A 25,922-nucleotide genomic window follows, 5' to 3' on the forward strand; every position below is an offset into this window, starting at 1 on the left:
CATTAGAATGGAATGGTGTGGGCTAATTGGCATCAACGACTCTACATTAGAATGGAGTGGTGTGGGCTCATTGGCATCAACGACTCTACATTAGAATGGAGTGGTGTGGGCTTGGCATCAACGACTCTACATTAGAATGGAGTGGTGTGGGCTAATTGGCATCAACGACTCTATATTAGAATGGAGTGGTGTGGGCTATTTGGCATCAACGACTCTACATTAGAATGGAATGGTGTGGGCTATTTGGCATCAACGACTCTACATTAGAATGGAGTGGTGTGGGCTAATTGGCATCAACGACTCTACATTAGAATGGAGTGGTGTGGGCTAATTGGCATCAACGACTCTACATTAGAATGGACTGGTGTGGGCTAATTGGCATCACACTTTGGTACTGTAGCACAATCACTAAGTATTTACCAGCACTGAGGGAAGAGGCCATTAGAAAGACAAAGGAATGTGTGAATTCTCCCCACATACTGTAATGTAGAGATATTCAAAAAAATTCTAAAAAGTTCTGGGACATTGTAAAGTCCATGGAGAATAAGAACACCTCCTCCCAACTGCCCACTGCACTGAGGATAGGAAACTCTGTCACCACCGATAAACCCACTATAATTGAGAATTTCAATAAACATTTTTCTACGGCTGGCCATGCTTTCCACCTGGCTACCCCTACTGCAGTCAACAGCACTGCACCCCCCACAGCTACTCGCCCAAGCCTTCCCCATTTCTCCTTCTCCCAAATCCATTCAGCTGATGTTCTGAAAGAGCTGCAAAATCTGGACCCCTACAAATCAGCCGGGCTAGACAATCTGGACCCTTTCTTTCTAAAATTATCTGCCGAAATTATTGCAACACCTATTACTAGCCTGTTCAACCTCTCTTTCGTGTCGTCTGAGATTCCCAGATTGGAAAGCAGCTGCTGTCATCCCCCTCTTCAAAGGAGGGGACACTCTTGACCCTAATTGCTACAGATCTATATCTAAGGTCTTCGAAAGCCAAGTCAACAAACAGATTACCGACCATTTCGAATCCCACCGCACCTTCTCCGCTTTGCAATCTGGTTTCAGAGCTGGTCATGGGTGCACCTCAGCCACGCTCAAGGTCCTAAACGATATCGTAACCGCCATCGATAAGAAACAATACTGTGCTGCCGTATTCATTGACCTGGCCAAAGCTTTCGACTCTGTCAATCACCACATTCTCATCGGCAGACTCAATAGCCTTGGTTTCTCAAATTATTGCATCGCCTGGTTCACCAACTACTTCTCTGATAGAGTTCAGTGTGTCAAATCGGAGGGCCTGTTGTCCGGACCTCTGGCAGTCTCTATGGGGGTGCCACAGGGTTCAATTCTTGGGCCAACTCTTTTCTCTGTATACATCAATGATGTCGCTCTTGCTGCTGGTGAGTCTCTGATCCACCTCTACGCAGACGACACCATTCTGTATACTTCTGGCCCTTCTTTGGACACTGTGTTAACAACCCTCCAGACGAGCTTCAATGCCATACAACTCTCCTTCCGTGGCCTCCAACTGCTCCTAAATACAAGTAAAACTAAGTGCATGCTCTTCAACCGATCGCTGCCTGCACCTGCCCGCCTGTCCAGCATCACTACTCTGGACGGTTCTGACCTAGAATATGTGGACAACTACAAATACCTAGGTGTCTGGTTAGACTGTAAACTCTCCTTCCAGACTCACATCAAACATCTCCAATCCAAAGTTAAATCTAGAATTGGCTTCCTATTTCGCAACAAAGCATCCTTCACTCATGCTGCCAAACATACCCTCGTAAAACTGACCATCCTACCGATCCTCGACTTCGGCGATGTCATTTACAAAATAGCCTCCAATACCCTACTCAACAAACTGGATACAGTCTATCACAGTGCCATCCGTTTTGTCACCAAAGCCCCATATACTACCCACCACTGCGACCTGTACGCTCTCGTTGGCTGGCCTTCGCTTCATAATCGTCGCCAAACCCACTGGCTCCAGGTCATCTACAAGACCCTGCTAGGTAAAGTCCCCCCTTATCTCCGCTCACTGGTCACCATAACAGCACCCACCTGTAGCAAGCGCTCCAGCAGGTATATCTCTCTGGTCACCCCTAAAGCCAATTCCTCCTTTGGCCGTCTCTCCTTCCAGTTCTCTGCTGCCAATGACTGGAACGAACTACAAAAATCTCTGAAACTGGAAACACTTATGTCCCTCACTAGCTTTAAGCACCAGCTGTCAGAGCAGCTCACAGGTCACTGCACCTGTACATAGCCCATCTATAATTTAGCCCAAACAACTACCTCTTCCCCTACTGTATTTATTTATTTAGCTCCTTTGCACCCCATTATTTATTTCTACTTTGCACTTTCCTCTACTACAAATCTACCATTCCGGTGTTTTACTTGCTATATTGTATTTACTTTGCCACCACAGCCTTTTTTGCCTTTACCTCCCTTATCTCACCTCATTTGCTCACATTGTATATAGACTTATTTTTCTTCTGTATTATTGACTATGTTTGTTTTACTCCATGTGTAACTCTGTGTTGTTGTATGTTGTCGAACTGCTTTGCTTTATCTTGGCCAGGTCGCAATTGTAAATGAGAACTTGCCTACCTGGTTAAATAAAGGTGAAATAAAAAAATATACAGCACTACCAGCTACCAAAGACAACTAAAGCCCTGGTGTCCATAAGGAACCAATCTTCTTTTCTGATAAACAAAAACTCATGCACCAGGAGGGTTCTTTTAGTGTTGAATGTACCTACTAACAACATCATTACAAGCTTTTGTGGTGGATGTGGTTTCATAACTCTAGTTAATTATGGATAAGAAACAAACAATGGGCTCTTGAGGGGTAAAAACAAGGAACAATTAAGTTCTTGTTGATCCTGCCATTATCTTCTAATTTGTACAAAACCTTTTTTAAGGGGTGTCAGTAAGGCTCCAAGGGATTTTGGTAATGGCCCTCTTGGGAGACCTTCATTATACTGAGAATTCGGCTATTTCTTCTGCTTAGAAATTAACTGCAGTAATTACTGTGTGGGGGGGTTCAGTAACAACTTTTGCTTGTTCTTTACTGTGGGTGGAGGTATTACAGATTACCGCGGTTAACCAGATAGCTGTACTATTCTTTATCATACAAAGAATCCCGAGCTGGACAGTAGAACACTAATAAGTATAGTCTGAGCCAACTTTGAACTTCCTGTTAAGCGCTACGTCGACCCATGTCCTAAAATGTGTTGACATCAAATGTTTGCAATGTCAAAAAAAACGGTGACTTTTTTTGGACTGTGTATTTGACTATTGGTTGAAACAATAAAGATTTACTGTCAAGACACCTTGACTTTCTCATGACAGGCATGGAAGGCCACCCAGGCCATTCACACAGAGCAGTGAGTCATACTCTGGTTCGACCCTCAGGGATGGACTTAATAGGATGATGATGTTGGGAGTGAGAATGACTCCAAACTCATGTACTGTACTTGGTGAGAAACTGGACACAAAGAGCACGTATCTATTCATGTGAAAGTTAACATTGTTTTAATTCATAGCAAAGTTGAAATGACAGGGGGAATAAATTATTCAGCTTTCACATTTTGAATCTCAGTTGCACCTTTACATGAGATGGTAGTGATACGAAACCACTGCAGATGGTAGTGATACGAAACCACTGCAGATGGTCGTGATACAAAACCACTGCAGATGGTAGTGATACAAAACCATTGCAGATAGCATAAATGCTAATACAAACAGACACAGTTTAATAATGTAACTCTAGCTACACCCCCCCCCAAAAGAAAACCTGATAAGTACATTATTTGTAAATAAAGTGCATTAAAATTAAATATGAGACCACAGTTAAAATGAACTACGTTGTAAAAGTAATACATTAATGGAGACACACTTATGGATAAAACAGGGTGTCAAGGAATCCATAAACCTAGCTTAAGAATGGCCACCATCAACCTGCTCAAGGTAAAAGTGAGATTTGAGCATTCCTCACAGGGAGGTTCCTCAGCTTAGTTCATGTTTAAGAGAGCATGCTACACTCCAGTACGCTCATTCTTAGTGTGGACTTTGACGTTGTAAGACATGAGGGTCTCGTGAGACAGTAAGAGAATGAGTTAAGAGGGAGAAGAGATCCAGAGTTCTTCACTAGTGTCGGCTGGCAGATCTAGAGAGAACTGGCCTGTCCTTGTCTTAGCGAGAAGGAAGTGAGAGCAACAAGAACACTGAACGTGTTCGCCCCTCCCAGACCATGGACAGACGAGGAGATAACAGGAAGATGATATGAGATGTGACATACTGGAGACCTCTTCCTCTCTCGATCATCCCATAATACACCAACACTGGTCCTGTCCATGACCTCAGACTGCCTATTAAGACTGATCATCACTGACTGATGATAGTGTGCAGTGTGCTGGATAAAGTGATCTTATACTTGTGATGCAAGTATATGGATGCAATAAATACTATTCACTGAAAAGGTCATGAAGCTCAGAAATATAGAGGTGCATATTCAAAATGAGTAATACATATTTTCATGATTGCACTTGAGTGTTACAGATCAGTTGATAAAGTTTAGTAGTCAGTCCCTCCTGGATTGCGCCGGGATTTTTGGTGATATTTGCAGGACAAAAACCTTGATTTTGCTGTGGCAATTCTGACATTTTGCATGTGCTGATGAGGGAAGCATTTTGTTGATGTGTGGCTTGATTGAACCATATTACGCGGTAAGTGTGCAGTGATTGGCTGAAATTCACTGTTTGTACTGCGGTGATGGGTCAGTTTAACGCAACAATTGGACTGTTTTATGTGGAAATTGTGCGGTGATTGGTCAAATGTGCAAGCCATCGCGTAATATGCTAAATTGATTTTGCAAAAAAGAAACGATGGCAGAATTCTGGAGAGACTGAGTATTGTGACTAAGCCACAGCTGGTTAGTGCACAGCAGTGCCTCCCTGTGGTCAAAGAGGATTACCACAGCATGCATGTTCCAGGGGAAGGTTCTTTTAGTCTGTAATAACAGTGTGTCTGTACGAAGAAAACATCTCCTGGTCTGTGTCAAAACCACAACCCATTACCAAAGAAAGAAACATTTCTTTCGAGCTAAAGTGTTTAGCTATAACACCAGGGAAAAAAGACTTCAACATTTCAACACTGGCATAAACATTTCAGGCAGACAATGACTTCACAATTTCAACTGTGATTTTGATAGGTTGAAGCTGATTATTTCCACTCCTAGCTTAGTTATTGTATGGGGATTAAGTTTTCAAAATGGCAGTGGTTTGGCTTATACCTTAAGATTCCAGACGGTCTCGACTCCTTTAGGATCCTTGGTAGCTCTAGAGACACATGCTATACCTGAACAACTGACGAGGAAGACCACTCCTGCCTATACGGCCAAGGAAAAAAAAGGTTCTCCCAGTTACCGACGGTCATTTAATAAGCCATAGACTTTTCCCTAAATCCAGTTCATCGTTTGGGTCAATCCTGGAAAGCCAGCTTGCTGTTGAAGTGCAATGAATTCTCTGTCTCTATAGTTCTAATGAAGCGGTCAGTTGTCACTGCAATGCATTCAAAAGTGTGAGGGAATCCACTAGTTAGACATAAACATAGTGCAATGGAGTTGGCCTGGAGACGGGCCTGGGTAAAAGCTGTGGTTCCACAGTGGTGTCTGGCCAAAGGTGCTGCAGCTGGTACTGAAGCATCAGTTGAAGAGGATCGAGTCTGGGTCCCGGTTGGCTATCTGGGCCACGTGCTTCAGAATGTCCTTCTTTGTGATAATCCCCAGCAACCGACTGCAAGATAGACAGGGACAAAACGTCAGAGGTCTGGACTTCTTACCATATACAAACTCTTTTACATAAGTAAGTTCTGTCACTTTGTTTGTCTGTCTTGGGGTTTCTGTTCAGTTCTACTCATGAATGTACACTACAGTTCAAAAGTCTGGGGCCAGTGTAGACATTGTTAATGTTGTAAATGACTATTGTAGCTGGAAACGGCTGATTTTTAATGGAATATCTACATAGGCGTACAGAGGCCCATTATCAGCATAATGGGTAATGAGTAGTACATAGCGTTGTACGAGGTCTTCAGTTTCTTGGCAATTTCTCACATGGAATAGCCTTCATTTCTCAGAACAAGAATAGACTGACGAGTTTCAGAAGAAAGTTATTTGTTTCTGGCCATTTTGAGCCTGTAATCGAACCCACAAATGCTGACGCTCCAGATACTCAACTAGTCTAAAGAAGGCCAGTTTTATTTCTTCTTTAATCAGAACAGTTTTCAGCTGTGCTAACATAATTGCAAAAAGGGTTTTCTAATGATCAATTAGCCTTTTAAAATGATAAACTTGGATTAGCTAACACAACGTGCCATTGGAACACAGGAGTGATGGTTGCTGATAATGGGCCTCTGTACGCCTATGTAGATATTCCATTAAAAAAATCAGCCGTTTCCAGCTACAATAGTCATTTACAACATTAACAATGTCTGCACTGTTTTTCTGATCAATTTGATGTTATTTTAATGTACAAAAAAAAAAAAGAGCTTTTCTTTAAAAAACAAGGACATTTCTAAGTGAGCCCAAACTTTTGAACGGTAGTGTATAGAAGTAGTGGTTCCTAGCTACATAGCTAGTTCTCAGTAGCAGGAGCTTTACCCATTGTGTGTGATGAGGCACTGGCGCAGGCCCAGCTTCCTGAAGATGTCCACCACAATGTCCATGGCGGTGTGGTCTGTGACAGTGAAGGGACTAAGGTCCATGATGCCCCGAAGCTTTAGAGGAGGGGGGCTGCTGGGGGGCTGAGGGGGCGTGTACTCTGTGAAGAAGATCCTCGAGGTGCACACAATCCCATCCTGACGCTGCCTGGCATTATCTGAGGGGAGAGAGAGGGTTTTACAGAGGAGTGGCAGAGGTAAATAGACCAAAAAGGTGTTAAACACACTGCTAATGACATTGAGTACGTCTACATAATAATTAGTAATAATTCGATATTAAACTGATTACGGCAGTAGGCAGATTACACTAGTCACGTTAACACCTTACTCCGCTTATCTTAAAAATCGGCGTAATGTCAAAAATCGAAGTAAGCATTTGAGAAATCTTTAGAATTAGTAGGACATGTGAAGACCTTAATCAGCGTTCCAGCGGTATGTCTGAAATACGGATGTGTTAGCACCAGCCGAGCGAGCCTCCCTCTCTAGCGCGACTGAAGTTGAGTTCAGAACAACTGAATGTATGCATCTTAGAAATTGTTTTAACATACAAACTTTATATGTCCCGACTCAAATATTAGTTCCAAAAATAACATGGCTGCTGTGGAAACAAAAGTTTATTTTGATTTGGCGATTTTCTGCATTGATCAGAGTGCCACTAGGTCGCCTGATTTTAGAACGTGTCCATGTAAACAAGACAATTAGGGAAATCGTACTTATTGTGTCCATGTAACCACACTCAGCTATGATGACAATGAACATGTTGGTCAAAAGCCAGCACCTAGCACGACACAGGGCGATGACCCATCATCCATACCTATGGAGATGGTGAGGTCCCTGCGCAGCACGAAGCCCACCAGGCGCTGGGACTCATGAGAGACCACCACGGGGAAACCACTGTAGGTGGTCTCTGTGATCATGGTCTCCACGTCCTCTACCGTCATGCCGTCCTGGGTCAGTACGGAGAGCGGCGGGTCACTGCGACGCGGCCGCATCACGTCCATGGCCAGGGTTTTATGACTGAACTCCTCCTTGGCCTCCAGGAAGGGGTAACCGTTGAGGCGGATGTGAGCCTCGTAGATGCCCTCGCGCCCGATGGCATCCGCCACCCACTTGCTGGTCATGGCCGCGGCCATCAGGGGCACGATGTACTCCAGCCCTCCGGTCAGCTCGAACATGATGACCACCAGGGATACGGTCATGCGGGTCACCCCACCTGTGGGCACAGAGAGAGGGCTGGAGGCAGAAGTCTCAAGGCTATGACTAATGTTGACATTTAACCAGGAACAAAGGAGTTCAGAGTAAAGACAAAACCAAGTGAAGAAAACACTCTTAGACATGCAAGGTGCCAACATACAGCACTCTTGTAGCCCTTACCTAAGCAAGCAGCAGCCCCCACCATGGCGTAGAGGCCTGGGGTGATGCAGTCAGCACCAGGAGAACACCAGCCCCTGAAGATCGCCCAGTCATGGTGGTAGTAGGCCAGCTGCTCCATGCCTATACCCAGCAGCCTGCCTGCAATCGCCCCCACCGCCATACTAGGAATGAACAGCCCAGAAGGAACCTGGAGGAACAGGAAAGACATGATTTATATAAAATACTCAAATCCCATGGAAGAGCTCTCGCATTGAAATCATACAAGTAAGCGGTGACATCTCTGGACAGATGTGCCATACAGACAGGCTACGGTAGAAGGAACGAGGTCCTCTCGTACCTTCATGCCGAAGGTAACCACGGTGATGAGCATCTTAAAGACGAGGGCCAGGGACAGCTGCCACATGGCCGTGTAGACGTCATCTCCAGCCGGACGGTCCGGCAGCTCGTTGCTGCTCTTGGTGACGTTGGCGTTGTCATAGTTGCACAGCTTGGAGGAGTCCAGCAGGCCACAGTCGTTGAAGAGCTCCGAGATGAGCTCGCTGGTGCTGGTGCGGGTGTAGCTGTTAGGGAAAGCCACCACCGCCGTGACCGCGGTGACAACCAGAACCTCCAGGACCGGGTAGTGGCCCAGCCACGTGGTCTTACGCCGCCGGCACCACGCGATGTTGGCTCGGATGAAGAAGGCGCCCCAGATGCCGCCGAAGATGCCAAGGAGGACGAAGGGTACGAGCTCCAGGAGATGCCAGGGGGTGTGGAACTCCACGTAGAACAGCACCAGGCGGCTGTTGCCAAACGGGTTGATGGAGCGCAGGGTGAAGGCTGCCACCAGGGCCGCGAAGAACGACCGCCACAGGGTCTTCAGAGGGAAGTAGTAGCTCACCTGACAGGGCCATGAGAAGAAGGACAGTTACACAGTGACCATAGTCAAAATGTCAACATTTGAATTGAATGTTCAATTTAACTTTAAGAGTAGTTCAACTTGAATCAGAAAGCACATAGATTTAAGAAGAAGCCAAGGCGCTTCTCACCTCTTCCAGACTGAAGAGCACTCCTCCTATAGGAGCACCGAAAGCCACAGACACACCAACGGCAGCAGCAGCAGACAGAACCTGACACAAACAACCAAGGAGAAGGTGGTGATCAGTGTGGCCTTACACTAAGCCTTTATAACACAGCACAGCACAGCAACAAAGCTGAATAACAGCTCATATAATGCTGTGAATCAATGCCAAATATCTCTGTGTTGGAAATTACATCTCAGGCGCAGTGTTTACAGAATTGAGAACGATAATTGTTGGCACTGCACTGCCAGTCGTAGCTCGCTGTGGCAGGGGAGAACAAGCATCACCGTGGGGTATATGTTTATTGAAATCGTAAACCCACGAGACCATCTATAGGCTATTTATACTTTCATGGGGGTTTCCCGTGCTGAGTCTGACTTGAGGCGCTCTCAAATTCCTTTGACACGGCGTCAATGCAAAACAACATCAGTGTTCCTACACCATATAAAACATGTAGCTGTTTGTGAATAGCCCACTGCTATTGTTCCTCACCTCTCTGCGCTTGGCCTCGTTCTTACGGTACTTGGTGAACAGGTGGCATAGGATGTTGCCACAGCAGCAGGCCACGTGGACCAGGGGCCCCTCCTTCCCCAGGCTGAGCCCTGATGACACAGCCAGGACCAGGGTGATGGTCTTGATTATCAGGGTCCACTTCCCCAGGTACCCTCGGATGATGAACCCACTCAATATGGTTTTGATCTGGTGCAGAAAATAAATAGCATGGGTAAATTAACCATGTCATTTGTCCTCTTTCAAAAGACATATCAAATAAGGCAAGAGGCATAAAGTAGTCGTACCTCCGGGATTCCAGAGCCACAGGCATAGGGGGCGAAGGCCCTGACCAGTGTCACAGCCAGGAAGGAGAATAGTAGAGCCCAGCACACGTACATTAGGTAGTTCATAATGTACGCAAAGGGACCCTTGCGGAGAGAAATTTTACAATAAGACTGACCAAAATAAATCACGTAAAACAAAAACAATGGTTCAAGTAGTACAATTTTAACCCACCTCTGTCGTGCCAATGATGAGCTCGGCCCAGCTTTTCCACTGGGGACACTTATCCCTCTCCTGGAAGGTAGTCTCGTTGGAGGTCCAACAACAGTGCTCATGGTTGAACCAGAACCCATTCAAACAAACCCCTTCCTTGAGGTCTGTCATCCAGTGGGCTGATATGTCGATCCCACCTGCCAAAGCACCTGGAATAGATCACAACACTATCAATGGTTTCCAGGGCGTTGCTGTGTGGGGTTTAGTAGAAGGGATCAAATGAAAAAGTCTAATCATAAACATCCGTATCCATTTAGACTGACCTGACATGAGTCCAATCAGCAGCATGAGCAGCCATCCAGAGAAGGCATCGCTGACACTCTTCACTAGCGCCCACGTGGATTCTCTGCTTTTACTGGTAATCTACAGAGAAAGACAGAAATATTCAGCTGGGCTGAAGTGCGTTTCGGTATACCCTTTTTTCAATTTTTCTACTAAGGGCGGGTCGTGGAGGACACCCCCCCCCCCGTAGCTCGCCTATCGCCACAAAGGCATTTTACAATGAGCACTTTTGCCAAAATACGCACAAAGACGTCTGCAAGATCTGATACTCTTTCTTATACGGATGAGCATTATACTACCACATTCACTCTTCCAAGATCTCGCCGAGCCAATCGAACCCAATATTGACATTGACAAATTAAACAGAGAAGTGGAAGAATAAAGAAAGAAACTGGCCAGTTATGGCATTCTATTGGAGTATCCCTCGGGGGCTTAGAATGAACAAGGCCCCCTGCTTTTGTCTTAGAAGACAGTCATTTAATGCAGAGACGGGACAATATTTTGAACAAACGCTCTCTAGAGCTCATGTTGCTTGTCATTGCAAAGACTAAAGCAGAGAGAGATAATGTGAGAGAGTGCTATTACAGAGTGATTTTTTTTAACCCTTTTTGCTCCCCAATTTCGTGGTATCCAATTGGTAGTTACAGTCTTGTCTCATCGCTGCAACTCCCGTACGGCCTCGGGAGAGGCGATGATCGAGAGCAGTTTGTCCTCCGAAACACAACCAAGCCGCACTGCTTCTTGACACAATGCCCACTTAACCCGGAATCCAGCCACACCAATGTGTTGGAGGAAGCACCGTGCGTGCACCTGGCGACCGTGTCAGCGTGCACTGTGCCCAGCCCGCCACAGGAGTCGCTAGTATGCGATGGGACAAGGACATTCCTGTCGGCCAAACCTTCCCCAAACCCGGACAACGCTGGGTTAATTGTGAGCCGCCCCTTGGGTCTCCCAGTCGCGGCCGGCTGCGACAGAGCCTGGACTCGAACCCGAACTCGAACAGCTAGTACCTTTTGAGTTTGGTTCCCGCAACGCGGTTGGTATCAGTTGCTGCTACTATCTGTCCAGTGATCCTGCCGAACAAAGGCCGGGTCTGAGGAGCTGCTTGGCGTAGAAAGTAGCCCAGCTGCTAGCTAGCTGCCTATCAAGCTAGCATGGTTTTCTTGAGGGCTTGAAAGCAGCCTGCAACACGGTTAGCCATTTGTTGCTGGGGCTGCGGATTTCCCTGGGCTTGTGACTGGCTAGATCCCTGCTGTTTGTTGTTGTGTTCAATCTTCCCTGTGACCTGCCCTGTCTGGAACTGCGAGGAGTGACAGCTTAACCTACGTTGCTACCATGACAAAGACCAAAGCCAGCAGGAGTACCACTGAGGATACTGGTGTCTATCACAGGTGAAGGATATTTAAAATGAACAGAAAGGAGTTCTACCAGCAGTTGTTACAACAACAAGAAAATTGCTTCAAGTTTTTGGCCAAATACTGATGGAGTCAACTAATAAAAGAATAGATGACCTGACCAGAGAGGCTCAGGACCTGAAGAACAGTTTGCAGTTCTCCCAGGGTCAGCTTGATGAGTTTAAACATGAGAATGGCAAGGGAAAATCAAGGCGGAACGACATTGTTGTGGACGGAATTGTAGAATCTCCACATGAGACCTGGACGGAGTCGGAGGACAAAGTGAGGAAAATGATCGCGGAGAATCTGAAGATGGACCACAGGAAGATTGAGGTGGAGCATGCCCACAGGACTGGAAAACCCACCACTGGCCCAGGCCAATAGTGGTCAAGTTCCTGAGGTTCAAGGACAAGGTAGCTGTTCTAGAAAGAGCCAAGAACATGATCCTGAAGCTCTGCGCCAGAAGAGGAAAGAACTTATCCCAGTCATGAAAGCTGCCAGAGCGAGTGGGGACATTACTTACATCTGCTATGACAGGCTCATTGTCCCAAAAGCCTGGAAGGGATGAGAGAGCCAAGCCTACGTGTTCATAGCTTCAACCCCGCAGCACACACACACACACTTATATCAATTTGCTTTGTTTGCTTTTTCTGTATTATGTCCATCTCCGATAAGCCACCAACGGAAATGGATGAAGATAGCCCATATTACTATATGTAGCTTTAGAAATAAGGTTAAAAAAAAAATCACAAACAATCAGATAATTCATATATAGCCATTTCTGAGACTCAGTTAGATAATTAATTTCATGATACAGCAGTAGCAATAAAAGGATATAACATCTATAGAAGAGACAAATGCTTATGGGGGAGGTGCTGCTGTATATACAGTTGATGTCGGAAGTTTACATACACCTTAGCCAATTACATTTAAACTCAGTTTCTCACAATTCCTGACATTTAATCGGAGTCAAAATTCCCTGTTTAGGTCAGTTAGGATCACCACTTTATTAAGAATGTGAAATGTCAGAATAATAGCAGGGAATGTTTAATTTCTTTCATCACATTCCCAGTGGGTCAGAAGTTTAAATAGACTCAATTAGTATTTGGTAGCATTGCCTTTAAATTGTTTAACTTGGTTCAAACATTTCGGGTAGCCTTCCACAATAAGTTGGGTGAATTTCGGCCCATTCCTCCTGACAGAGCTGCTGTAACTGAGTCAGGTTTCCTTGCTCGCACACGCATTTTCAGTTCTGCCAACAAATGTTCTATGGGTTTGAGGTCAGGGCGTTGTGATGGCCACTCCATTACCTTGACTTTGTTGTCCTTAAGCCATTTTGCCACAACTTTGGAAGTATGATTGGGGTCATTGTCCATTTGGAAGACCCATTTGCGACCAAGCTTCAACTTCCTGATTGATGTCTTGAGAAGTAGCTTCAATATATCCACATAATTTTGCTTCCTCATGATGCCATCTATTTTGTGAAGGGCACCAGTCCCTCCTGCAGCAAAGCACCCCCGTGCTTCACGGTTGGGATGGTGATCTTCGTCTTGCAAGCCTCCCCCTTTTTCCTCCAAACATAACGATGGTCATTATGGTCAAACAGTTCTATTTTTGTTTCATCAGACCAGAGGACATTTCTCCAAAAAGTACAATCTTTGTCCCCATGTGCAGTTGTAAACCGTAGTCTGGCTTTTTTATGTCAATTTTGGAGCAGTGGCTTCTTCCTTGCGGAGCGGCCTTTCAGGTTATGTCGATATAGGACTCGTTTTACAGTGGATATAGATACTTTTGTACCGGTTTCCTCCAGCATCTTCTCAAGGTCCTTTGCTGTTGTTCTGGGATTGATTTGCACTTTTCGCACCAAAGTACGTTCATCTCTAGGAGACACAACGCGTCTCCTTCCTGAGCGGTATGAGGGCTGCGTGGTCCCATGGTGTTTATACTTCCGTACTATTGTTTGTACAGATGAACGTGGTACCTTCAGGCGTTTGGAAATTGCTCCCAAGGATGAACCAGACTTGCAGAGGTCAAAAACAAATAATCTGAGGTCTTGGCTGATTTCTTTTGATTTTCCCATGATGTCAAGCAAAGAGGCACTGAGTTTGAAGGTAGGCCTTGAAATACATCCACAGGTACACCTCCAATTGACACAAATTATCAGAAGTTTCTAAAGCCATGACATCATTTTCTGGAATTTTCCAAGCTGTTTAAAGGCACAGTCAACTTAGTGTATGTAAACTTCTGACACACTGGAATTGTGATACAGTGAATTATAAGTTAAATAATCTGTCTAAACAACTGTTGGAAAAATGACTTGTGTCATGCACAGAGTAGATGTCCTAACCGACTTGCCAAAATATAGTTTGTTAAAAATAAATTTGTGGAGTGGTTGAAAAACGAGTATTAATGACTCCAACCTAAGTGTATGTAAACTTCTGACTTCGTATGTATGTATGTATGTATGTATGTATGTATGTATGTATGTATGTATGTATATATTTTTTTTCTTTCTCCCTTTTTCTTGTTTAGAGAAGATCTTATGTCAAGTGTTATTGAAGTGCTGTGTGTCACGTCCTGACCAGTAAAGGGGTTATTGTTATTATAGTTTGGTCAGGACGTGGCAGGGGGTGTTTGTTTTATGTGGTTCGGGGTTTGTTGGTAAATGTGTTTATGTAGAGGGGTGTTTGTTTAGAGTAGTCCGGGGTTTTTGGTTATGTTCTGTATTTCTATGTTAGATCTAGGGTGTTTAGTTCTATGTTTAGTTAATTGGGATTGGCCTTCAATTGGAGGCAGCTGTTCCTCGTTGCCTCTGATTGAAGGTCCTATGTATAGGGGTGTGTTTAATGGGAAGTGTGGGAGGTTGTTTTTGTTCGTTTTCTCAGTGTTCTAATAAAGTTAAAATGAGCACTCAACCCGCTGCGCCTTGGTCTACTTCATACGACGGCCGTTACACTGTGGTTGCATGTTCACTTGGCACATTAAATTATTTTATTTTGGGATGTTGCTATAGACCACTAAGTGCTAACAGTCAGTATCTAAATAATGTGTGTGAAATGCTTGATAGTGTATGTGATGTAAACAGAGAGGTCTACTTTCTTGGGGAGCTGAATATTGCATCCATTCCTGCATCCGTAATGGGTCTGCGGCCAAACGACCACCCCTCATCACTGTCAAACGCTTTCTAAAACACTTCAGCGAGCAGGCCTTTCTAATCGACCTGGCCCGGGTATCCTGGAAGGATATTGATGTCAGCAGAGGATGCCTGGTTATTCTTTAAAAGTGCCTTCCTCACCATCTTAAATAAGCATGCCCCATTCAAAAAATGTAGAATCAGGAACAGATATAGCCCTTAGTTCACTCCAGACCTGACTGCCCTTGACCAGCACAAAAACATCCTGTGGCGTACTGCATTAGCATCAAATAGCTCCCGTGATATGCAACTTTTCAGGGAAGTTAGGAACCAATATACACAAGCAGTTAGGAAAGCGAAGGCTAGCTTTTTCAAACAGAAATTTGCATCCTGTAGCACAAACTCCAAAAAGTTCTGGGACACTAAAGTCCATGGAGAATAAAGAACACCTCACAGCTGCCCACTGCACTGAGGCTAGGAAACACTGTCACCACTGATAAATCCACAATAATTTAGAATTTCAATAAGCATTTTTCTACAGCTGGCCATGCGTTCCACCTGGCTTCAACTGCCCTGCACCCCCCACAGCAACTCGCCCAAGCCTCCCCAATTTCTCCTTCACCTAAATCCAGATAGCTGATGTTCTAAAAGAGCTGCCAAATTTGGACCCCTACAAATCAGCCGGGCTAGACAATCTGGACCCCCTCTAAAACGATCTGCCGAAATTGTTGCAACCCCTATTACTAGCCTGTTCAACCTCTCTGTCGCATCGTCTGAGATCCCCAAAGATTGGAAAGCTGCCGCGGTCATCACCTTATTCAAAGGGGGAGACACTCTAGACCCAAACTGCTACAGACCTATATCCTACCCTGCCTTTCTAAGGTCTTCGAAAGCCAAGTTAAAAAACAGATCACCGCCCATTTTGAATCCCAGCGTACCTTTTCCGCTATGCAATCTGGCTTCCGAGCTGGTCACAGGTGCACCTCAGCGGCGCTCAAGGTCCTAAACGATACCATAACTGCCATCGATAAGAGACAATACTGTGCAGCCGTATTCATCGACCTGGCCAAGGCTTTCGACTCTGTCAATCACCACATTCTTACCGGCAGACTCAACAGCCTTGGTTTCTCAAATGACGGCCTCGCCTGGTTCACCAACTACTTCTCTGATAGAGTTCAGTGTGTCAAATCGGAGGGCCTGTTGTCCGGACCTCTGGCAGTCTATGGGGGTGGCTCAATTCAGGTCCAAGACAGGGCTCAATTCTCGGTCCGACTCTTCTCTGTATAGATCAATGATGTCGCTCTTGCTGCTGGTGATTCTCTGATCCATCTCTACGCAGACGACACCATTCTGTATACTTCTGGCCCTTCTTTGGACACTGTGCTAACTAACCTCCAGACGAGCTTCAATGCCTACAACTCACCTTCTGTGGCCTCCAACTGCTCTTAAATGCAACTAAAACTAAATGCATGCTCTTCAACCGATCGCTGCCCGCATCACTAATCTGGACGGTTCTGACCTAGAATATGTGGACAACTACAAATACCTAGGTGTCTGATTAGACTGTAAACTCTCCTTCCAGACCCACATTAAGCATCTCCAATACAAAATTAAATCTAGATTCGGCTTCCTATTTCGCAACAAAGCATCCTTCACTCATGTTGCCAAACATACCCTCGTAAAACTGACCATCCTACCGATCCTCGACTTCGGCGATGTAATTTACAAAATAGCCTCCAACACTCTACTCCACAAATTGGATGCAGTTTATCACAGTGCCATCCGTTTTGTCACCAATGCCCCATATACTACCCACCACTGCGACCTGTATGCTCTCATTGGCTGGCCCTCGCTTCATACTCGTCACCAAACCCACTGGCTCCAGGTCATCTACAAGTCTTTGCTAGGTAAAGCCCCGCCTTATCTCAGCTCACTGGTTACCATAGCAGCACCCACCCGCAGCACGCGCTCCAGCAGGTATATTTCACTCGTCACCCCCAAAGCCAATTCCTCCTTTGGCCACCTTTCCTTCCAGTTCTCTGCTGCCAATGACTGGAACGAACTGCAAAAATCACTGAAGCTGGAGACTTATCTCTCTCACTAACTTCAAGCACCAGCTGTCAGAGCAGCTCACAGATCATTGCACCTGTACATAGCCCATCTGTAAATAACCCATCTGTAAATAACCCATCCAACTACCTCATCCCCATACCATATTTATTAAATTTTGCTCCCCAGTATCCCTACTTGCACATTCATCTTTTGCACATCTATCACTCCAGTGTTTAATTGCTAGATCGTAATTACCTCGCCACTATGGCCTATTTTATTGCCTTACCTCCCTTATCTTACCTCATTTGCAGACACTGTATATATACTTTTTCCCTCTACTGTATTATTGACTGTTTGTTTTTCCATGTGTAACTGTTGTTGTATGTGTCGAACTGCTTTGCTTTACCTTGGCAAGGTCGCAGTTGTAAATGAGATCTTGTTCTCAACTAGCCTACCTGGTTAAATAAAGGAGAAATTAAAAAAAAGTATTGACTGGTTTTCATCAAGCTGTCCACTCAAGAGGAAGCTTCTCACTGTAACCTGTGCCTATTATCTGGTTCAGGTTATTAATCAACCTACCAGGGTGTTTACAAACACTACAGGAACAAGATCATCCACATGTATTGAGAACATTTTTACTAATACTTTGTTTGCAAAGCTGTATCCATACCCAGTGTTCACAATATAGTGGCTATATCCAGGAAAGCCAAAGTTACACTATTTTAGGCCCAGCTTTTGTATAAGAGATCATACAAACATTTTGCCATGACTCACTTTCATGATGTTAAAAATATTTGTTCATCACTTGATGAATTTATGAAATTGCTTCTTCTAATTATTGCTAAACATGCACCTGTTAAGAAACTGACTGTTAGAACTGTTAAGGCTCCATGTATTGATGAGGAATTGAAAAACTGTACGGCTAAAAGAGATGGGGCAAAAGGAGTGGCTCATAAGTCTGGCTGCATATCTGACTGGCTGACTTACTGCAAATTGACAAATTATGTGACTAAACTCAACAAAAATAAAAAATAAACTGTATTAAGCCAAGGTCAATGATATTAAGAATTATGAAGTAAAAAAAACTACTTGACTTCTTTAAATGAAATTATGGGAAGAACATCAAATTCAACTCCATCTTTCATCAAATCAGATGGCTTATTTGTGTCATGCACAAAGTAGATGTCATGCCCGACTTAACAAAACTATAGTTTGTAAACAAGAAATGTGTGGAGTGGTTGAAAAACAAGTTTTAATGACTCCAACCTAAGTGTATGTAAACTTCCGACTTCAACTGTATGTCTATCAATACCATTTTTATTCTGTTGTTGTTCACATGTTGTGGAAGCCATCTGATGCGTTTCCAGCTCTGGGAAGCAATAATTCACTTACAGCTTGTCAATGAAAGATTACTTTCAAAATACATATTTATTTAAACGGTTATTTTGTGTGTGCTCGATCTTGTGTATTCTGAACTATGTAACTCCTATTTTCTGATTGTTTCCTCATAATCTCCCAGATGTTTTCTTTCCAAATATACCAAGGTTTGGCATGTCAGAATCATGTAATTACACATGAATGGCAGTTACTTGTCTATTTTGGCGGAAATCTACATTTTTAAATTACATTTAAGAGGTTAAGGACCAAACAATTTACAGGTCGCAAAATAGTTGGGAGATTTTTGATGTAACGATTCCATGGCACATGGTTTATGAACTGATACACAAAACAACGCTGGATTCAAAACTTATTTTCCATTTTAAATTATTATACAAAATTCTTGCAACCAATAGAATGTTATATAAATGGGGGATACAACCATCCCAGCTCTGCAGATTTTGCTGCAAAGAAAAAATCATTAGATTACTTGTTTTGGTACTCCCCATATGTAGCTTGTTTTTGGTTACAGGTTCAGGAAGGGCTGAAAAATTGCATTTACTTGGAGCTAACTCTTAAAATAGCACTGCTGGGTGATTTGGGAAGTCATAGTCAATTGATAAGCTGATAAATTGTATATAGTATGCATAAGCTGGAATGAAGTGTTGCTTTCCATTAGTTTACTCCAATTAGGGGAGGGGTGCTAGGGTTAGGGGGAAATATATATATTTTTAAATGTTATATATATTTACAAAAATATATAAATGGGTGTTTGGAAATGATGCAGACAATTACATTGATAGAAGCCACAATATAACTGCAATATTAAAGCTGATCAACCTATTTTTTTAACGAGTGAAATTGATGCATACATTAATAACAGTGCTTTAGACCAAGGTTGGATCACTGAAAAGGAGAGGGATTTCCTCATCACCCCTTACCCAGTATGTTCAGCTTACTATGGCCTACCTAAGATTCACAAGAAACTATCTGATCCTCCTCTGAGGCCTATAGTCTCTGGTAATGATAGTCTCACGGAACCCCTATCCCAATTTGTCTATTTTTTTCATTAAAAAGTTGATTCCTTCCCCCCCAGCACTCAATACCGACACCACTGATGTGCTAAAGACCCTTGAGGATGTCCAAGTTGAATGTAATCATATACTTATAACTATGGATGTTCAAGTCTTTATACAAACATCCCCCATGCAGAAGCCCTCTCCCACTATATATAGCAGATCCACACCCTGAAGGTCTGCTGCCCCCTTCTGGTTTTATTTGGACATTAACAAAACTGGCATTATCTATTAACTTTGTTCATTATGCTGGCTCTTTTTACCTAGAGTATGAAGAATACAATTGAACAAAGCTGAATAAAATGGAAAGAATATTTTCTCCAAACGATTTGTGGGAGTATGCACATGCAGCTAGTCTGTGCTGAGCGTTAAGAAATAGGTATTCCTATATGCTTAATTTAGAGTTATTAATGTAACTTTGGTTGTTCTATGTTTGGATTTGGAATACATTGTACGGCAAGATGCGACTAATGATGATTTGAAAAAGTCACTTGAAAGGCATGAGCTCCGCTTTGTTTTTTTGCGCAGGCTGCACACTACATCAGTCACAATTTGACAAGCACTTGATAATGCCTAGAATTTCACAGCAGCATCCACTTTGTGTGTCCTTAATTCACCCTAAAAGAATCCATGCCGTTCGCAGCCAGTGGCCGTAGTGCCCTTCTTCCTGAGTGCTGTGCGCTCCATCACATGATCGGGTCTTTCTCACAGGCTACAAGTGAAGACAGACACGTCGGGGACGCAACTGCACGCGTCCTTATCCAATTCCAAGATGCATATTGAAGATATTGGAAGAACTGTCAACATTTACTTTATCAGCCAACAAGATGAGTAGGCCTAACGAACAGCAAAAGCACTAGCCTATGTCAATCTACTATCCCCCATAGTACAAAGGTTGAGAAATAAATATTCCAAACATAGTCTGGGACAGTTGTGGGATGCGATAGATCCCAAATGAATCAGATCAGAACGTTTAGCTTAAAATGTTGATAAATTATTAGGCTATTTCTTTACATTATAAGCGTAGCAATGCGCATATGGTAGTAGGCTATAAGTGCGAACGTTCCATTAGCGGAAAACACCATTATCAAAAGTGACCGCAAATGCAATTATGCATGTAATGCTTTTATTATAAAGGTGCATTTTTATGGTGAAAATGATCTTCCCCAAACTTGAAACTCACGCGTTGCTTATATATGTTGATTATCAATGTTATCAATGTTGATCCAAGATGGCGTAGCAGTCGGACGTGCGTTTTTGTCTTGTCCCCTCCTGTCCCTTGCAAACATAGTTTTTCCCTGTATGTTTGTTTATTCCATGAGTAACTCTGTGTTGTTGTATGTGTCCAACTGCTGTGCTTTCTTGGCCAGGTCGCAGTTGTAAATGAGAACTTGTTCTCAAATAGTCTACCTGGTTAAATAAAGGTGAAATAAAAAATATATATATATATATTTGCTAGTTAGGCTCTACACCCCTTGTAAAGCGGATTAATGTGCTTAATTTTAAGAAGTTATTTGGCCACTTTAGTTGTGATACAAACCTTATTAAAACATATAGGCCTACGGGCTAGGCTACATGAGGTGTGCGACTATGATTCGAAAAACTCGCCAAAAAAAGGCATTGTTTCTTATGCTGGGCCTCATTCACAAGTGATAATATATCATTCACAAGTCATAGGCTAATATCACCCATCAGACTATTCTTGATTTTATATTCTTTACATATATTAAAGAATTTGTGAAATTTGTTCTGATTTAGAATGGACTATTATCATGCACCTCCTTCGTAACAGGGGCAGCGGAAAAAAATGTAATCTATGCACTTAAATAGCGAATGGAGGACGCTTTTCCCGTGGTTTATTTTTATGTCAGCCAGGTAGGCTATACTCCTGTAGTAAATATTAGCAAAGTTCTTAATATTAGGAAAGTTGAGAAATAAATATAGTAGGCCTAGTCTATAGAAAGCTGATCCTCCTCTTTTTAGTAGAGGCCATCACTCTCACTTTTCTCACTTAATTGCATAGTCTTTTGAAATGTTGCGCAACATGAGCTCATGGACTCCCATGGAGTGTTTGATTAGATTTTCAAATACTTTTGCATTGATGTCAGTGTGATTAGAGGGACAATACAGTGCTGAGTACCAGGTAATTAGGCTACGAATTACCAAGTTTGGTATGCTATGAATGACCATGAGCAGCATCAGAGCATGGAGAAGACTAATTACCATGACCGTGGAATTTGACTGCCTTCATGACTCGTGACCGTCGGTGTGGCTGTAATACAGTCACCGCAACAGCCCTAGTTAAGAGTTAAAAGAACAAGGAAGTAAATAGTTGTAGGTCACCTCTCTGTGGCGGTCGCGGTCTTTGGACTTCTCCCGCACCCAGTCTATGGTGTTAAAGTCCTCATAGGTGCCCACCCCTGGCACCGGATCATCCAGCAGGTCCATCAGCTTAGGCACCCCGTTCACCTCCTCCATACCTGGGTTATCCCCTGGACGAGAAGGGAGGAGAGACGTGAGGATTTAAAAAGAGTGTCACATATTCTGGTGTGAAATAATAAAAATAAAATAACACATTTGCAATACCCATGCTTGTTTTGGCACAAACGATGTGTATAAAATCAATACAACACAGACAGGCCTTGGCCTTACCAGAACCTTTGTCTCGGTCCAAGGGTGGTACATCCTCTGTGGTAGAGAAGTCTAACGTCGCCCCTGCTATCTCCACCATGTCCTCGTCACTTGTGCTGCTCTCGTTGCAATATCCGGTGTTATCCATCGAGAATCCTGACGGAATACACACAGAATAAGGTCAGGGTCCAAAAGCAGAGTTCAAAGGAATCCTCCACCTAACTACATTCGCTAAACTAGCTACATCTGGGAGCCCTGAGACCTAACGACGTGAGCTAGCTAACGTTGGCTAGTTAGCTCCGTCTGTTTTAATGTATTGTGTTCGACTGGCTGTTGTGGTTAGCTTCTAGCTAAATACTGACTGACATCAACCCGTCTGTCTCCAACCGGCATGGCACCTAGCTAGCTATTTATCTAACGTCGTTAGCTAACTAACGTTAGATAGGTGGTTGGACAGCTAAGTTAACCAGCGCGATAGCATCAGCCACACACTCATACACCTTAATAGTAAGCACAGAGCTTCCTGTGCAAGCACATACTATTGACATATTAATAAAATAAAAAAGTCGTTATTACTTCGTCGGATGGATTTCGACAGAGAACTCTGCTCTGTTGTTTATCCTATCGGATTTTAACCGAATTCCAACAACTTCCTGCCACGACAGACATTGAGAGCGGATCCCAGATGCTAATACTGATCAGTTTATCGTCGATTGATTATTCCTTTATTTTCCCAAGGATTCTGACTAGAAACCAGTCACCATGGAAATAGAGTAGATTTTAATTGACTATTGAACCCACCAGTACAGCAAACAAGGATCACATTATGCCTAGTCCAGTCCCCAAACTCATTGCCAATGATGATTCCCTGGGCGTCACACACAGACCTGAATATTTGCATGTCTGCAGATGACAAAGTTAACAGCATTAAGTATTTGGGTATATGTTTATTATTGAAATCGAGCACTATTTCTTCAAGCATGTATTGTAGAAAGTCCAATGACTCCTCAAAACCAACAACCTCCTTGTTTTTTTTTTGAAAATAAACCCAGAACAGACAATGGTGAGAGTTACAATCCTAGTGTACCCTCAGTTGAATAAAATCAGACGTTGTCCACAGTGCATATGTAGCCTAGTGACCTTTCCTTGGCATCTCTGCACCCATATTTGGAGAAATGATAAAGTGAAAACAATATAAGTAAATCACCTTCACCAGTTCAGTACTTTCACGACAATCAATGACTGGAATGCAAGATGGTAGATAGCCAATTCAAATAAAATGTTATTGGTCACATACACATGGTTAGCAGATGTTAATGCGAGTGTAGCGAAATTTAGTCAATTGACATGTAGGCTGGTCTACAGAATTAGTCTGGGGTATGAGTCAGTACAGTTGAATCAAAGCTTGGACCAAGAGACTGAAAAACAGCTTCTGTCACCAGGCCATCAGACTTGAAATTGAGTCACCACTAGCCGGCCCCCTGAATGTGTTTCTGTTCCAGACTCTGACATGCTTGTTATATTTATTGATTTACATTTTAAGGATTTGTGTGTATTGTAAGGTATTACTGCACTGTTGGGGCTAGAAACATAAGCATTTCGCTGCACCCGCATTAACATCTGCAAAATATGTAGACGACCAATAAAATTTGATTTTGATCAAGCCTGATATAAAAGTCTGTGCACGGAGACCTAAAAACTTCCCAAAATGATTGTGTTATTTATTAGTGTTTGTATGACAAAACACCCAAACATGTCACAGCACGGGTCATGAATTACATCCTCTAAGTCACCCTGTGGATATTTTTATTCCCTATGGCTCCTACATTGTTTCTGGTCCTGGGGCTATTATGAATATGTATGGCTAATTCTGAATAATGAGTGGAAGCTGCATGCCACAACTCATAATCCCAGTTCTTAACACGTAAATCTCTCTTTCCCCTGCCACTGCTCCACCAAAGATTAAGCTATGTGAAGTCCCACTGGGCACACACTGGTTGAATCAACATTGTTTCCACGTCATTTCAATGAAGTGGCGTTGAACCTGTCACACTCCTCTTCGTCTGAAGATATGGAGAAATCGCTGTCGGAAAAAGTGGACCAATACGCAGCGGGTTGCATGCTCATCATGTTTTATTTAAATGTGAACACCACGAAAAAACAAGAAACAATGACCGACAGGAACAGTTTTGCATGCTATATACACACAACGCAATGCAAAAACAACTACCCACAAACTACAACCAAAACACAAACCTATATATAGGACTCTCAATCAGAGGCAACAGAAAACACCTGCCTCCAATTCAGAGTCCAACACCCAATTACTTAGACATAGAAATACAAAGAACTAGAATGAACCTAGACATACAAAACATAGAACAAACCAAAACCCGGAAATAATAAATCAAACACCCCTACAAAATTCACACTCAACCTAAACCATACAAAACAAATACCCATCTGCCACGTCCTGACCAAATTATAATACAATTACTCCCTTTGCTGGTCAGGACGTGACAGAACCAATGTGGAATAGACATCTGTGCCCAATGGGGATTTACAGCTAAATTTAGGAACACAATATGTGGTAGCTGTTTATATTTTTGCTTTTTTGTGTTGAACGCATGATTCTGCTGATGCAAGATCTACTTTGATTGGAACTTTTCATATTAGGGGCCAATAGAAAAAGGAACACTCAAGTGATTTGGACTCATGGGTTATTCCATGCCAGGATGGCCCAAAGATATGTATGTTGTTTTGGATCTTCCTGAAATAATTAAAGTTGTAAAATGTGACATTTTGGCTTTACCCGGACCTTCTTTAAGACACTACAATGAGTCTGTAGATGAAGCCAGTCTTAGTGACATTTGAAACCTTACCATGTGCTCTGAAATGAGAAGTGTTTATATTAATAATACAATTTCTTCACATACATTTAGGGATAATTAACAATATAAATATATCAAAAGTACATTTTTTGATTTTGTTCATTTTTAGACATAATGTGTTTAACAATATACTCTATAAGTACATACCATTTCCAGAGTGGGCTCTCTGGTACTGTTGAAGATATGACCCATGTTATACATATCATTTGGCATTATAGGTCATTAATCAACCACCAGCAGAGGAAGTTCCCTTCCAATCCATTTTGTGATTCACTCTGTTGGTGGTGCTCATAAAATGAATAATAACTTCAAAAGTAGCAGAGAGCCCACTCTGGAAATTTGCTTGTAGAGTATATTGTTTAAAACAATGTCTAAAAATGATCAAAACCAAAAAGGGTACTTTTGAGATATTTACTTTATATGTTTTATTATCCATAAATTAATGTAAAGAAATTGGATTCTTTTAACACTACTCATATTTCAAAGCACACGGTAAGGTTTCAAATAACACCAAGACTGACTTTGTAGCATCAACAGACTCATAGGTCAGCATGACGGTTCAACCTTTAACACACTGCTACTTCTTTAGCACCAGATAGGTCTCTGCTTTGCTATCCACAAGAAGCTGAAAGGAACCAAAAGATTGTTGTCTGACTTGCATCGTCTGAAAATGTATAGATTTAACAGTGAAAATGAAGACATTTACAGTGAAACCAAATCAATATTGGAATAGAAGAGAGTAAAATCTCCAGGTTTGTTAGATAATAGTTGGAGAGAGAACCATTTCGAAGTACTGACCGTGGGATGTGCCAAGTTCGCATACAGAGCAAAGAACTGACCAAAGAGCATCCACAGAGGGCAGACATCATTCTCTGTT

The 25,922-nt window shown here is 43.0% G+C and overlaps 1 protein-coding gene across 1 annotated transcript; it reads right to left on the bottom strand.

Moving 5' to 3' along the window:
- Positions 1–3,527: 3,527 nt before the first annotated feature.
- On the bottom strand, positions 3,528–22,993 carry LOC106602954 (H(+)/Cl(-) exchange transporter 5). Its single transcript, XM_014196009.2, has 13 exons — positions 22,731–22,993; positions 22,176–22,310; positions 21,867–22,015; positions 10,473–10,572; positions 10,171–10,358; positions 9,960–10,082; positions 9,655–9,861; positions 9,130–9,210; positions 8,439–8,981; positions 8,102–8,288; positions 7,542–7,940; positions 6,669–6,885; positions 3,528–5,805 (listed from the first exon to the last, which is right to left on the bottom strand). The coding sequence occupies exons 2-13, from the start codon at positions 22,300–22,302 to the stop codon at positions 5,715–5,717; spliced, it is 2,412 nt and encodes an 803-aa protein (XP_014051484.2). The 5' UTR covers positions 22,303–22,310; positions 22,731–22,993; the 3' UTR covers positions 3,528–5,714.
- Between the last annotated feature and the right edge of the window lie 2,929 nt (positions 22,994–25,922).

Source organism: Salmo salar, chromosome ssa04, assembly GCF_905237065.1.
Source record: "Salmo salar chromosome ssa04, Ssal_v3.1, whole genome shotgun sequence".
NCBI lineage: Eukaryota > Metazoa > Chordata > Actinopteri > Salmoniformes > Salmonidae > Salmo > Salmo salar.

Bases quoted from the DNA above. Each gene is read 5' to 3' on its own strand.
- LOC106602954 (XM_014196009.2), bottom strand. From the start codon at position 22,302: ATGGATAACACCGGATATTGCAACGAGAGCAGCACAAGTGACGAGGAC. The intron at 9,862-9,959 runs GTACGACTACTT...TTTCTGCACCAG, and splicing joins GTGGCTCTGGAATCCCGGAG to ATCAAAACCATATTGAGTGG. The intron at 8,982-9,129 runs GTGAGAAGCGCC...TGGCCCTGTCAG, and splicing joins TGCTCTTCAGTCTGGAAGAG to GTGAGCTACTACTTCCCTCT.